The 15817-nt window shown below is 40.0% G+C and overlaps 1 protein-coding gene and 1 pseudogene across 2 annotated transcripts; both read right to left on the reverse strand.

Moving 5' to 3' along the window:
- Positions 1-408: 408 nt before the first annotated feature.
- On the reverse strand, positions 409-1474 carry LOC133769513 (olfactory receptor 4F3/4F16/4F29-like). 2 transcript variants are annotated; one of them, XM_062204728.1, is made up of 2 exons: positions 1269-1474; positions 409-1141 (listed from the first exon to the last, which is right to left on the reverse strand). In XM_062204728.1, exons 1-2 carry the CDS (start codon positions 1472-1474, stop codon positions 409-411), a joined length of 939 nt encoding a protein of 312 aa, XP_062060712.1. The 2 variants fall into 2 exon arrangements, with proteins under 2 accessions (XP_062060712.1, XP_062060711.1); XM_062204727.1 differs by having other exon boundaries at positions 409-1130; positions 1255-1474.
- A 4954-nt stretch (positions 1475-6428) lies between these two features.
- LOC133769514 (Y-box-binding protein 1-like) lies at positions 6429-7700 on the reverse strand (annotated as a pseudogene).
- Between the last annotated feature and the right edge of the window lie 8117 nt (positions 7701-15817).

The following is a 15817-nucleotide window of genomic DNA, read 5'->3' on the forward strand; positions in this document are numbered from 1 at the left end:
CATAAGACTCAGTACTTGTGAATGTGAACTTATTTGCAAATAAGCTCTTTACAGATGTAGTCAAGCTAACATGCATTCATATTGGATTACATTAATTAAAGACACTCTTTTCATGTTGTGAATCTTGAGGAACATTGCCTTCTTTGGTATTTTTAATAGTTACTACACAAAAATATTATTCCTTAGGAACTGAATTTCAGGACTACTATAATCTTTAATTTTTAAATACTTTATATATAACTTTTCTTATTTTCAAAACAAAAGACACCTCCATCCTAAGTGAAGGAAAATAGACCCAGAATAAGGGTGAATGTCAAATCAAGAAAGAAGAAGCAGACTTTTTTTCTGAGCTTTCCTTTCATGACTTACTTCAGCAGTCACTAAGGACTCCTCAACCCAGGCAATCACCTAGGAGATCTTCCTGTAACTCACTAGCTGTCTACACACTCTCCTCATCGCTGCCTTCATTTCTTGATTCCTGAATGTGTAAATCATAGGATTCAAAACAGGAGTAAGAACTGCATCAAAGAAGGCAAGAAACTTATCCAAGTGTGTAGAAGGAGATGGCCAGGTATAGAAGAATATCAGTGGACCAAAGAACAAGACTACCACACTGATGTGGGCTGAAAGTGTGGACAAAGCCTTGGATGAACCAGCTGATGAGTGTTTGTGAACAGTGAGAATGATGACAACATAGGAAATGATCAGTAGGAGGAAGGAGCCCACTAAGATGAATCCACTGTTGGCCATGACCATGAACTCCAGTTGGTAGGTGTCTGTGCAAGCAAGTCTGATGAACCGAGGAAGGTCACAGTAGAAGCTGTCCAACACATGGGGACCACAGAAGGGTAGGTTTACTACAAAAACCAATTGAACCACAGAGTGCAGAAGGCCAACCACCCAGGCAGCCACTAAAAAGAAGACACACATTCGTGGGCTCATGATAGTCAGATAATGGAGGGGTTTACAAATGGCCACGTATCTGTCAAAGGCCATGGCTATGAGCAGCACCATCTCCACACCACCGATGACATGGATGAAGAAGATCTGAGCAATGCAACCTCCAAAGGAGATGACTTTGTGCTTTCTGAAGAGGTCATAAATCATCTTGGGGGAAATGACAGATGAAACACCCAAGTCAGGGGAGGGTTGCAGGTGGGAGGGAAGTTATGGGGGGGGAGCCATTGTAATCCTTAAACTGTACTTTGGAAATTTATATTCATTAAATAAAAGTTTAAAAAAAAAAAACAAAAGAAACACCCAAGTCAATGAAAGAGAGATTGGCCAACAGAAAGTACATGGGGGAGTGTAAGTGAAGGTCAAAGGTCACAGTGAGCATAATGAGGGAGTTTCCTGTCGTGCTTGCTACATAAAACATGGAGGAAAACAAAAAGAGGAAAAGTTGGATCTCCCTTGAATCCATGAGCCCCAGGAATACAAACTCCGACACAACAGAGTGATTTGCCACATCCATTGGTTTTGTTGGCAGTGCTACCTGAAAGAAGACAACAGGGAAAATTTGTTTTAATTATATGAATATAGTAGAAGCACAGAAGTCAAAATCTGAAAGTGTTTTTATACTTCATCATTAAATCTGAACCAATATACATGTGGCTTCTAAAAAGTCAAGTTGGAGGTTTGGTGTGAATCTCTTCACTACTACCAGGTACTCTCCATATTTAATACTCCTTTGCTTGCTCCCAGATAGAGGTCATGATGTTTCTCTTGAGATGAAACATTATCAACTTGAGTAATGAGACTTCAAGCCAAAAACCTTTGGTTCAAAATTAATATAATTGGCCCTCAAATATAGCTAATCACTAGTACATGCGTTTCCAAGCCTATAAACCTTCACCCATTAAATATATTTTTTCTTCCTTTCCACCTCCTACTTCTGAAAACATATTCTCCAATGTTGATTTATGTGTACCATATCTGTGAAATCAATCTTTATTATTACTAGCATTTATTTTACTATTCCTTTATTGTTGGGAACTGTGGACAGGTCTAGCTCACCAAGGACACTATGAATTTCTTAAAGGCAGGAATTGTGACATTCATAATTGGACTCATTGAAGCAATAAGAAAGTGGTCGAAAATGCAGGTTCAAATACTATCTATTAATCTTTTGTGTCTTGTTAGATTCAGAAATCTAGACTTTACACTTTAAGAAGCACTGCCATAGAGTACTTGAGTCTTGTTCTGAAAAGCTTAGAACTATGAAAAGAATCATAATATAATGGAGTCTCCATCAGTTGCTGGCTGGGAGTCACCATCTTCCTAAGTCAAGGTAGAAGTTGTCACATGCCTCGCCACAAGCAGCTGTGGAGTTGACTGCTTGGCTCCAACAAGGGAAGCCACATTGCCTCCCTATCCTCCTCCAACACCATAGAGCACCAGAATCAGTTTCCTGTGAAAAGACACATAGTTGGCCATCGCCGCAGCTCACTAGGCTAATCCTCCGCCTGCGGCACCGGCACACCGGGTTCTAGTCCCAGTCAGGGCACCGGTTCTGTCCTGGTTGCTCCTCTTCCAGTCCAGCTCTCTGCTATGGCCCGGGAAGGCAGTGGAGGATGGCCCAAGTCCTTGGGCCCTGCACTCGCATGGGAGACCAGGAGGAAGCACCTGGCTCCTGGCTCGGATCTGCGCAGCACGCTGGCCGCAGCAGCCATTTGGTGGGTGAACCAATGGAAGGAAGACCTTTCTCTCTGTCTCTCTCTCTCTCTCTCTCTCTCTGTCTAACTCTGCCTGTCAAAAAAAAAAAAAAAGACAAGACACATAGTTGATCTCTGTTCTGCTGCTACCATAAGCTATCAGTCAGTCAGGGCAATTCGCAGGCTGGATAATAGACCCCTTGCATGCTACAACTGTGGAATTTTTATCATAAGCCCTGGAGCTGAGCTCATTCATTCTACATTACATTCTGTCTCAGCTTCTTGGGGCTAATACTAGCAACAGTTCATAAAAAATCCAGGACTGACCTTAGGAAGTTCCCTCTGTACCTCCTAGGTGCAGACTCCAGCAAAATTCATGTCTTATGAGAACTGGGAGCAATTTTATTATGCCTTGTGGAACCAAGACTGTTGATGCTGTGTATTATAACCTTTGGAATAATTCACACTCACAATTTCTGGAGTGTCCTTTGTTGCTGTGCTTCAGAAAGGTGGCTACCACTATTCCCAACACCAGTATTCCACCCTGGGAGAATTGGGTAATGACCCCACTGTACCCTGCAACACTAGGACTGTAACAATCAGTACTAATTTCTTCAATCCATCAGAATCTATCTGGTGGACCTAGGGAAGGACATGCCTGCATTCCACCTCCCCAAACTCATACCTATCAGTGCAAAATCTCCTGTATACCTTGTAGTTATCCTATATGACTGGAGCAGGGTTCAGTTCACATTCTCTCATCCTGGGACTAGAGTTGTCAGTGTTATAAGCCCTAGCACCAGTTGCACTCTCCTACAACCTTGAACCATAGTTATTGATGCCACAAGTCCCAGAATCATTCAGGCTTGCCAGTGGGACAAGGAAAGAACTCCCTTTTATTCCCTCAGCACCAACAGCAATGCCCTGGCTGTCATAGTTCCCAGTGTGACTGGTACCAAACTCCCTCTGGACTGAAGATACACACTCCAAAGTCACAATCTGTGACCTTAATGTCACATTTCTACCTCTAGGAACTGCAGAAGACTAGACCACTGTGTCACCTTTAGACACAACTAATGTTGGTTAAAGCAATAAGCCAAGTGAAGCACTGTATTCCTCCTAAACCACAAACACCTTTCCAATAAAAACTCCATGAAGAAGAAGGGACTATTACAGCAGATGGGCAGATAGCAACGTAGGGTCACAGGAGGCATAAAGAAGCAAGGTGGTGGCATAAAACCTCCAGAAGAACAAGATGGCTCTCCAGAACTACATCCCGAGCTGAAGGAAATCTATGAAATGTCAGAAATAGAATTCAAAGTAATGTTATAAGTAGACTCAATGCAATGCAAGAGAATACAGAAGGATGGCTTAAATAAATGAGGAAAACAATCAGTGACATGAATGAAAACTTACCAAGGAGAGAGAAATCATTAAAAAGAACCAAGCAGGGGTCAGCGCAGTGGCACAGGGGTTAAAGCCCTGGCCTGAAGCACCAGCATCCCATATGGGCACCGTTTCCTGGCTGCTTCACATCTGATCCTGATCTCTGCTATAGCCTAGGAAAGCAGTAGAAGATGGCCCAAGTCCTTGGGCCCCTGCACTCACATGGGAGACCTGGAAGAAGCTCCTGGCTCCTGGCTTAGGATTGGTGCAGCTCCGGCCGTCGCGGCCATCTAGGGAGTAAACCAGCGGATGGACGACCTCTCTCTCTCTGTCTCTACTTCTCTCTGTGATTCTGTCTTTCAAATAAATAAAATAAATCTTTAAAAAAAGAAGAACCAAGCAAAATTTTAGAAGAACCAAGCAAAATCTTTAATCAGTGAAATTAAAAATATTATTGAGAGATTTAACAGCAGAACAGATAAAGTGGAGGAAAGAATTTCTGATCTGGAGGGCTAGACTTTTGAAATAACCCAATCCAATAAAAACAAAAAGATTCAAAAGAATAAAGAAAGTCTACATGAAATATGTGATTCCATTAAATAACTAAGTATTCATATTAAAGGGATTCCTGAAGGACCCCAAGCAAACTCTAAAAAAAAAAGATCTTCTCCAAGGCACATTGTATTCAAATTGTCAAAAGTTAACAACCAGAAGAGAATCCAAAACACAGTAAAACAGTGTCACTACATAGAAAGGAAAAAATGGGACTAATAGCAGTCTTCTCAGCAGAAACTCTACAGGCCAAAAGAGAGGGGGATTATTTTTTCAAGGTCTTTAAAAAAAAAGAAAAAGCTTCCAGTCAATATTATATCTAGTGAAGATATCCTTTAGAAGTAAAGGAGAAATAAGTTATTTCCCAGATAAGCAAAAACTGAGAGAATTCACAACCACCAAACAAGTCTTACAACAAATTCTGAAGTGCATCCTGCATTAGAAAAAAGCATCATCACAACACATGACACCACCAAAGTCATCAACAGAGCAGGCAGAATCAATAACCAGAAGAGGACAGGTGCTAGTTCTTATCTATCAGTGCTGACCAAGAATGGAAATTAATTAAATTCCCAGCCAAATGATTTAAGTTGGTTGAATGGATTAAAAAAATCAAGAACCCCCTTATTCTTCCTACAAGAAATTTGCTTCCCGCTGGTGCCGTGGCTTAACAGGCTAATCCTCCGCCTTGCGGCGCCGGCACACCAGGTTCTAGTCCCGGTTGGAGCGTCGGATTCTATCCTGGTTGCCCCTCTTCCAGGCCAGCTCTCTGCTATGGCCTGGGAAGGCAGTGGAGGATGGCCCAAGTCCTTGGGCCCTGCACCCGCATGGGAGACCAGGAGAAGCACCTGGCTCCTGGCTTCGGATCAGCGAGATGCGCCGTCCGCAGTGGCCATTGGAGGGTGAACCAACGGCAAAAAGGAAGACCTTTCTCTCTGTCTCTCTCTCTCACTATCCACTCTGCCTGTCAAAAAGAAAAAGAAAAAGAAATTTGCTTCCCAAGTAAAGATACACATAGACTGAAACTAAAGGGCTGGAAAAAGATACACCAGGCAAATGGAAACCAAATGAGAGCAGGAGTAGCCATCTTCATATCAGATAAAACAGACTTTAAAGCAAAAACTGCAAAAAGTGACAGAGATAAAATTGATAAAAGAATCAATTAAGCAAGAAGATATAACAATATTAAGTATACATACACCAAACAAGACCACCCAGATACATACAGCAAATACTACTGTATCTAAATGGAGAGCTAGACTCCAAAACAATAATACTGGATGACTTCAACACCCCACTTTCATCAATGGACTTATCATCCAGACTGAAAATAAACAAAGGAAACATACTATTGAAACATACTATTGAGCAAATGGACCTAACAGACATTTATAGGACAATTCACACAACAGCTACAGAATACACATTCTTCTCATCAGCACGTGGAACATTTTCTAGAACATACCATATATTAGGCCACACTTAGAGTATACAATGTGATGTTTATTTATATATATATGTGTGTGTGTGTATATATATTATATTATATATATGTTGCAGAATGGCTAAGTCAAACTATTATAACACACATTATTATACATGCCTACTTACTTTAACTATAACACAAAATCGACTCTCATGGCAATTTTTTTTTTTATTATTTAAGACTTTTATTAGCAGGTGCTTGCAGTTTGTTGACTTTTTTGAAAAAAATCAAGTTGTAAACTTTTATTACAAATTAAAAATGAAGTTCTTAAAAATCTCAACTTGACCAGATATGAAACAATTTAAAAACCTTTAAAGGTGTATTGAGAAAAACCAGGCTTTTTAAAAAAAAACACTTTTGTCGTTACCAAAAAGAGACATCTTTAGGTAAAAATAATAAAAACCCCATGCTGCATAGATAATGCAGATAGTTCTAGTAATCTGGTCAACAGGAAAAAAGCAAGCACTTAAGGTCTTCAGCTCCAATCTTCTGTTCATTTCTTATTGCTGGAATTTCATATTCATTTCTTCTTGTTGGATGACTAAACCGGATAATGGTAGAGATGTTAAGCCGGCATTTACTCAGCCCCGCCCTGCTCAGCCTCCGGAGTGGACGAATTCTCAGCTGGTGGATCAGCTGCTTTTGTCTCTTTGCCATCTTGTGGTTTAGGGTTATCTGGGCATCTGCGTTGGTAATTGAAGTTGCGGCGGTACCGACGCTGACGTGGCTGCTGACCCTGGGTCTTCTCTCCTTGGTTTTCCTTATCTTCTTCATTGCAGTCCTCTCCAGGCTGTCTTTGTCGAGGAGGACCTCTGCGGAATCGTGGTCTATAGCCCCGATACATATTCTGTCTCACTAGTCTACCTTGTTCTCCTGCACCCTGGTTGTCAGCACCTTCCATCACTTCTCCCTGCACAGGAGGGTTGGAATACTGTGGTTGACGCCCATAGGGTCTCTGCATGTAGTAAGGTGGGAACCTTCGCCTGCGGTTGGGCCTGGCCTTCGGGAGCGCTCTCTGACCCCTCATTCTTTTCCCCACTCTCACTGTTCTGGTAATTCTGCTGGTAATTGCGTGGAGGACCCCTACGACGTGGGTAGCGTCTATAATGGTTACAGTCTGCTGCATATTTACTGCCTTGCACTGGAACTCCACCAGGACCTGTAACATTTGCTGCCTCCGCACCCTTTTCTCCTTCAACAACATCAAACTCCACAGTCTCTCCATCTCCTACACTGCGAAGGTACTTCCTGGGGTTATTCTTCTTTATGGCAGTCTGGTGTACAAATACGTCTTCCTTGGTGTCATTCCTGTTGATGAAACCATATCCGTTCCTTACATTGAACCATTTTACTGTTCCCAAAACCTTCCTTGTTATGACCTTCTTGTCCCCGCTGGCGGGCGCCGCCGATGTGAGGCCGCACGGGCCACCGCTCCCTGCGCCGCTGCCTGTGGTGCCGGGCTTGGTTTCGGCAGCGCTGAGGATGGGGGCGGCGGGCGGCTGCTGGGTCTCGGCCTCGCTGCTCATGGTTGCGGTAATGGTGACTGGGGCCGGCTGCGGCAGCTGCGGCTCCTCCCGGGGTGTGATGGTAACTAGGCCGGCGGCGGCGGTGGAGCTGCTCAGGGCTCTCTGGGGTTCGCTCTCCGCTCGGCAATTTTCAAATGTAGCATATATCATTATTAATTGTTATCAGCATGATGTATGACAGATCTTCTAAAGTTATTCCTTCTGTATCACTGAAATTAAGTGTCCTTTAGCCATTCTTGCCAACCTCCCCACCCCTTAACCAGTATTTTACTCTGTTTCTGTGAGTTCAGCTGTTTTGGATTTCACATACAAGTGAGGTAATGCACATTCCTCATCTCCTTCGAAGCCTAATGGGGAGAAAATTCTAACAATCCTTGTTGTCTTCGTTTCATGTGTAACAAAATGTTTCTTACCTGTTTATCAGATGACAGAGGATAGGAACCATTCCTATTATCATCAATGGCAACAGTGTGATTAATTAATGGAGAGTTGAATCCAAACATATAAAGCCATTCTACTTTTTCTATTATCTTTCACCTTGTGAAAACACAGTATGAATCTGGCTAGAAGTCCAGGATGGTTAATCTTCTCTAACATATCAGTACCTCTTTTCACAAATATTCTCCAGTTCCATTCAACTTGCTACCCTGGATCCTGTCCACCCTGCTATAGGATGACACTCACTTCCACAGGAATTCTAACAACAGAATCACAACTGACTGAACAGCTAAATCTACTTGGCTTGTGATTAAATATATTTCCACTCATCCATTTTACCTATAAGAAAATCATCTTTATGAATTCTGGGATTTTCCTGTTTTCTTAATGCAAAATGCCATAGAATTCTGCCATAGTTAGAAATAAAAGTAATCATGGCTCTAGAGGACACAGAGTAAGTGATACTGCAGACATGAGTTTAGAAGACACCCATGAGCTGCGGAACTTTGTTCCTAGAGATCTATTTGGTTTGGCCGGAGCAATTGAAGTTCCTAAAAACTCATAATAGGACAGTAGAGAAGAAAAGGAAATGAGAGCAGAACATTATCAGTTTAATATATTTGGGATATGTTTTGGATATTTTAGAAATATTGATAATTGCTGATTAGAATAAATCTCTGAAATGTTTAAATATTAAGTTAAATAATTGAACTATAATCATTTTGGTCATCTCTGAAATCAATGCAGTTAATTTTTTAGAATAGTTTAAATAGCAAAAGAATGCACAAAGACTTCACTTTTAAACAATCATATATTGAGTAAATTTTTTGCTATGCACAAATATGTTGTTCTACAGAAGTTCATTCTAGTAAATAGAGCTTAAATTGAAGAAACAGAATATCTGTTAATTGATAATAAATTAAAGAAATTATGGGACATCAGTACAGTAAAATTTCTGAAGCCATAAGAAACTAAGTTCATTGCATCCTCTGGTCTGCTTTAACACAAACCAGGAGGAAAAGAAAGCTCGGCATCAGAAGCAATGGGTGGCAGGCCTATTAATGGCTGATCTGTACAGTGATCTGCCCTCAAGGAGACCCAACAGGCCAGTCCACTGCAGTGGCTTTCAATGTGGTAAGCCTGGGCTTCAGCAGAAGTCAGCTTGTGAAGAGCCCTGGCAGCTCTGCCAAGAGTTGGATCACTGGAAATGGACCTGCCCTGGAGTCGAAGGATGCCCAGGTCAGAGCCACAGATCTTATTGGCTCCAAGCTGAAAAGCCCTTCACTCAGCCCAACTTCCAAAGTGACCACTGCAGCTGAGGGGATGGTCAAGTAGGGTCAGCAACATTGCAGGCAGAACTGTACATTTCTTGTTAGAGATGCCACCTGCCTTTACCTGGCCAGCTCTCCTCCCAGGCCAGCCAAGTAATGAAAGTCAACAGAGTGCCTTCCCCTAGGAGGTTCACACCTCCCTTAGGATATACCCCATGTCAAGAGATAGATAGGTCTGGGCCTCTGAATTTACAAGGCCTAAAGCCCACCAGATTACTATCAAGCCCCTTCTATCAGGTTCTATTTGCCTCTCAATCAGAAAACTTAATTGTAGCTTAGACAGCACCTTTCTTAGCTCCTCTAATAATGACTCTGTCCTTTGTTCTAGGCCCTGTCTAGTGCACTTGGGCCTCATTCCTTTATAATCATAACCTCTACTCTACCACCAATGGCTCTACTCCCAACATGTGTGTACTGATGGTCCTCTTCCCCACTTAATGCTGTATAATTGTTCAAACCTGGTAAATGCCACTCTTAGGATCATTGGTTACTATCCTCACTCTGTCTTTTATGACCTTGTCTAAATATGATCAGAGTCGGCGAACTTGGAAGGCTTCCATAGCCTTGGCAACTCATGACGACAGCCTAGGATGGTTACTGGCGCCATAAACTAGAGTGTCAATTTGTTGGGTCAACAACAGGAGCCACTGTGCACTTGCTCCTCAGGTGGGATCTCTGTCCTTAATGTGCTGTACATTGTGATTTAATGCTGTAACTAGTACTCAAACAGTATGTTTCACTTTGTGTTTCTATGTGGGTGCAAACTGTTGAAATCTTTATACTAAATTGATCTTCTGTATATAAAGAGAATTGAAAGTGAATCTTGATGCAAATGGAAGGGGAGAGGGAGCGGGAGAGGGGAGGGTTGTGGGTGGGAGGGAAGTTATGGGGGGGGGGGTGAAGCCATTGTAATCCATAAGCTGTACACTGGAAATTTATATTCATTAAATAAAAGTTAAAAAAAAAAAAAGAAACTAAGTTCAGATTCTAGTTAAAGATAACCACAGCATATTATTGGTGAAACAGTGGATAGCAAAACAGCATATATATGATATTACTATGCATATAAATGTTTACATATCTGGACAAATACACAATAAATTTTTCAATAAATATTTCAGGAGAGTAGAATGTTAGATGTGAAAGCATGTCTTTTACACACTTGTATCAGTCAGGTTCCTGCCAATATAAGAGATGGAACACTCAAATTAGGTAACTAAAGAGTTTAATTGTGGAAATAATTCAAAGTTGTAGGCAGTATAAGGGAAAACAAACAGTAGTGACAGCCTAGGCTAATAATGGTAGGGAGAGCATTACTGCTGTTAGAACTAAAGGGGCAAGATACAATAGTTGCAAAACTCTAGAAATAAGGCATTCTATGGAAAGGGCTATTATTGAAATCCAACCACCTTACAAAAAAGAGACCAAAGAGAAGAAACAAACCAAATAAGCTTATCTTAGATACCAGGTCTTTTACTACAGTTACACTTTGATCAAACCAAACAGAAAACACAGGACTCTGAAGTCTGTTAATGCAACATTTGAAGTAAGATTTGCAAGTCACTCAGTAAAGTAGCAAAGAATTGAGACTGAAACTAGCAGGACAAATGGAAGCTATCTTTATTTTCTGCATCCCACTCTGAAAAAAAAACTGTTCAAAGAGAAGAAAACTGAACACCATAGAAGAACAGTTATTATATCCTTGCAAAGTGATCTAAACCCAAATTATGAGTGACTACCACCATACATTTTGTGAATCAGGAGGGAAAAAAAAGGTAATTAACATAATACACATCTATCATAACCTCAATTTGTGTGTACATGAGGCTTATTTTAACAACATGATTTCCCTCATTTCATTTTATCCTCCATTAATATCTACAGAGTTCTCATTCCTGACTTAAGCCTTAACCAGTCCCAGCTGTGCAGGCATTTGGGGCATGACCTAGCGGATGTGAGACTCTCTCTCTCCTTTTCTATTTTCTCCCCCTCTCTCTCTTTCAAATAAATAAATTAAAAGATATTCCCTTATTCTTGGTGCTCCATCATGTAAGTGATCATAGTACCTTTGTGTAAAGTAGTGGCAGAATCATTTATATATAATTATAATATAATATATAGTTTACATGTAATTAAATATTTATATAATTATGATATATATACACACATAGTGATGGAATTTTTTAATTGTACCTATTTATGGAATGCAGTGTAATAACTCAACAAATGTATTAAATGTGTGAAGATTAAATCAGATTAGTTATCATTTCTGCATCAAAGTTTTTTTATAACTTTTTGTTTATAAAAATAATTATACGTATTTGTGGAATGTAGTGTGACATGTCAATATGTGTATGTGCATTGATCAAAGCAAGGAAATTAACATTCTCCTCTCCTTTTTATTGCTTTGGGATTGCAGCCTTCTTATTTCTTTCTTCTATTTGTTCAGAAAATACATTATAGGATGTTGTAAACTGTAGTCATCTCATTGTACTATGTAAAATTAGGAAATTACTCCTAATAGTGTTTTTGTGCTCATTATCCAATCTCTCCATCACTTCTTTCTTCCCATCCATTCTAACCTCTAGTAATCACTATTCTGTGTTCAGATCCACTTTTTTGAGCTTTCACATACAGAACAGGCAGTATTTGCCTTCCTCTATCTGTTTTTTTATCACTAGCATAGTATCTACCAGTTCTATCCATCCAGCTGCAAATTATGATTCTTTTAATGGCTGAATAGTTTCCAATGTGTGTGTGTGTGTCTGTGTGTGTGTATCACATTTTCTTTATCTCTTTTGAATATACACCAAATATATAACGATTCCTCAGAAAACTAAAAATAGATCTTCCATATGATCTAGCTATCCCACTCTTGGGAATATACCCAAAGGAAAGGAAATCAACATACGAAAGATGTGTCTGTACTCCCATGTTTACAGCAATTCAATTCACAATAGCTAAGATATGGAAGCAACCTAGATGGCCATCAACTGATGACTAATTTTTAAAAAATGGTATAAATACACACAATGGACTATTACTCAGCCATAAAAAAAGAATGAAATGTCAGCTTTGCAACAAAATGTATGCAACTGGAGATCATTATACTTAGTGAAATAAGTCAGATCCAATAAGACAAATATCACATGTTTTCTCTGATTTTGGTAGTTAATATATAGAATATTAAAAATTTAAGGGCTGGCACTGTGGCACAGAGGGTTAAACCATAGTTTGAATCACTAGCAGCTCATATGGGCATCAGATCAAGAACTGGCCATATAGTAATCTGTAATTACCATTTGGCAGTTCTTCATCATTTCTAAATCCTTCTCTAATTTCTGCTCCTTTTGTGTCTCTTCCTTTTCCTTACTGATTTCTACCATTTCAAGTTCATCTATTTGTAGCTTACAAGAAACACGTCTCACAAAAAAAGATACAAACAGACTGAAAGTGAAAGGCATGAAAAAGATAGTCCATGCTAACAGAAACCAAAAAGAGCTGGAGTTGCCATCCTAATATCAGACAATATAGACTTTAACATAACAATGATTAAAAGATATGAAGAAGGACACAATGTAATGATTACGGGATCAACACAACAGGAAGATGTGACAACAATAAATGTATATGAAACAAATTACAGGTAGCCTGGCTACTTAAAAAAATGTTAATAGACCTAAAGGGAGACGTAGACTCCAAGACAATAGTAATGGGGGACTTCAATACCCAGCTCTCAGCAATGGACAAGTAATCCAGACAGAAAATTAGCAAGGAAACAGCAGAGTTAATCAACACTACAGATCAAATGAAGCTAACAGATATCAACAGAACCTTTGACCCCACAGTGGCAGAACACACATTCTTTTCACAAGTGCAAGGACCATTTTCTAGGAGAAATCACATGCTAAGCCACAAAGCAAGTCTCAGAAAATTTAAAAAATCAAATCATTCCATGCACCTTCTCTGACCACAGTGGTATAAAGCTATAAGTCAACAATTCAAAAATTCCTAGAATCTATGTAAACACTGGAAAATGAAAACATACTCCAGAAAGAACAATGGATCATAGAAGAAACAAAAAGAGAAATCAAAAAATTTCTGAAAACAAATGAAGATGACAATACATCATATCAAAACCTATGGGATATAGCAAAAGCAGTGTTAAGAGGGAAATTCATAGCAATCAGTGCCAACATGAAGAAACTGGAAAGATACCAAATAAATGAGCTCTCAGTATATCTCAGTGACCTAGAATATCAACAACAAGACAAACACAAAACTAGAAGATGGAAAGAAATAACTAAAATTATAGAAGAAATAAACAAATTTGAAACAAAAAAAATTAAAGTGAAATAAGAAGCTGGTTTAGTGAAAAACAAAATCAATAGACCACTGGTACAACTAACCAAAAAAAGGGGGGGAGACCCAAATCAATAAAAACAGAGAGGCCGGCGCCATGGCTCAACAGGCTAATCCTCCGCCTTGCGTCGCCGGCACACAGGGTTCTAGTCCCGGTCAGGGCACCGGATTCTGTCCTGGTTGCCCCTCTTCCAGGCCAGCTCTCTGCTATGGCCCAGGAAGGCAGTGGAGGATGGCCCAAGTGCTTGGGCCCTGCACCCACATGGGAGACCAGGAAGAAGCACCTGGCTCCTGGCTTCGGATCAGCGAGATGTGCTGGCCGCAGCGGCCATTGGAGGGTGAACCAACGGCAAAAAGGAAGAACTTTCTCTTTGTCTCTCTCTCTCTCTCTCACTATCCACTCTGCCTGTCAAAAAAAAAAACACAGAAGAAAAAGGAAATGTAATAACAGACACCATAGAAATGAAAACAATCATAAGAAATTACTTTAAAGCTGTATACCAACAAACTGGGAAACCTAGAAGAAATGGAAAGATTCCTGAACACAAAAAACTTAACTTAAATTGAGCCATGAAGCCATAGAAAACCTAAACAGATCCATACCAAGACAGAAATTGAAATAGTAATGAAGACCCTCCCAACAAAGAAAACCACAGGACCAAATGACTTAACTGCTGAATACTATCAGATATTTAAAGAAGAAATAACTCCAATTCTTCTCAAGCTATTCAAAACAACTAAAGGGGAGAAAATCCTCCTACATTCTTTCTATGAAGCCAGCATGACCTTAATTCCTAAAACTGAAAAAGATACAACAGAAAAACAGAATTATAGACTAATTTTCCTGATGAATATAGACACAAAAATCCTCAACAAAATACTAGCTAATCAAATGCAACAACATATCAGAAAGATCAATTACCCAGACTAAGTAAGATTTATCCCTAGTATGCAGAGATTTTACAACATTTGCAAATCAATGTAATATATCATATTAGCAAACTGAAGAACAAAAACCATAATATTATCTCAAAAGATGCAGAGAAAGCATTTGATAAAATACAGCAACATTTCATGATGAAAACTCAAAGCAAATTGAGTATAAAAGGAATATTCCTCAACAAAATTAAGGCAATTTATGACAATTCCATGGCCAGCATCCTATGGAATGGGGAAAAGCTGGAAGCATTCCCACTGAGATCCAGGAAAAAGAGGCCCACTCTCACCACTGCTATTCAATATAGTCCTGGAAGTTTTAGCCAGAGCCATCAGGAAAGAAAAAGAAATCAAAGGGATACAAACTGGGAAGGCAGAAGTCAAATTATCCTTATTTGCAGATGACATGATTCTATTTATAGGGGATTCAAAAGACTCCACCAAGAAACTATTGGAACTCATGAGTTTGGAAAAGTAGAAGGATATAAAATCAACACGAAAAATCAATAGCTATTGTATACACAAACAGTGCAACAGCTGAGAAAGAACTTCTAAGATCAATCTCATTCACAAAAGCTATAAAAAAATCAAATACCTTGGAATAAATTTATCCAAGAATGTCAAAGATCTCTATGATAAAAAAAATCACAAAACTGGCCAGCGCCGTGGCTTAACAGGCTAATCCTCCACCTTGCGGCGCTAGCACACCGGGTTCTAGTCCCGGTCGGGGCACCGGATTCTATCCCGGTTGCCCCTCTTCCAGGCCAGCTCTCTGCTATGGCCTGGGAAGGCAGTGGAGGATGGCCCAAGTCCTTGGGCCCTGCACCCGCATGGGAGACCAGGAGAAGCACCTGGCTCCTGGCTTCGGATCAGCGCAATGCGCCATCCACAGTGGCCATTGGAGGGTGAACCAACGGCAAAATGGAAGACCTTTCTCTCTGTCTCTGTCTCTCACTGTCTGTAACTCTACCTGTCAAATAAATTTTTTTAAAAAATCACAAAACTTTAAAAACAAAAGAAGGATAAGGTACCAAAAAAATGGAAAAATCTTCAATGATATTGATTGGAAGAATCAATATCATCAAAATGTCCACACTAACAAAAGCAATCTACAGGTTCAATGTGATGCCAATAAAGATACCAAGG

This window comes from Lepus europaeus, chromosome 11 (genome assembly GCF_033115175.1).
Source record: "Lepus europaeus isolate LE1 chromosome 11, mLepTim1.pri, whole genome shotgun sequence".
Classification (NCBI taxonomy): domain Eukaryota; kingdom Metazoa; phylum Chordata; class Mammalia; order Lagomorpha; family Leporidae; genus Lepus; species Lepus europaeus.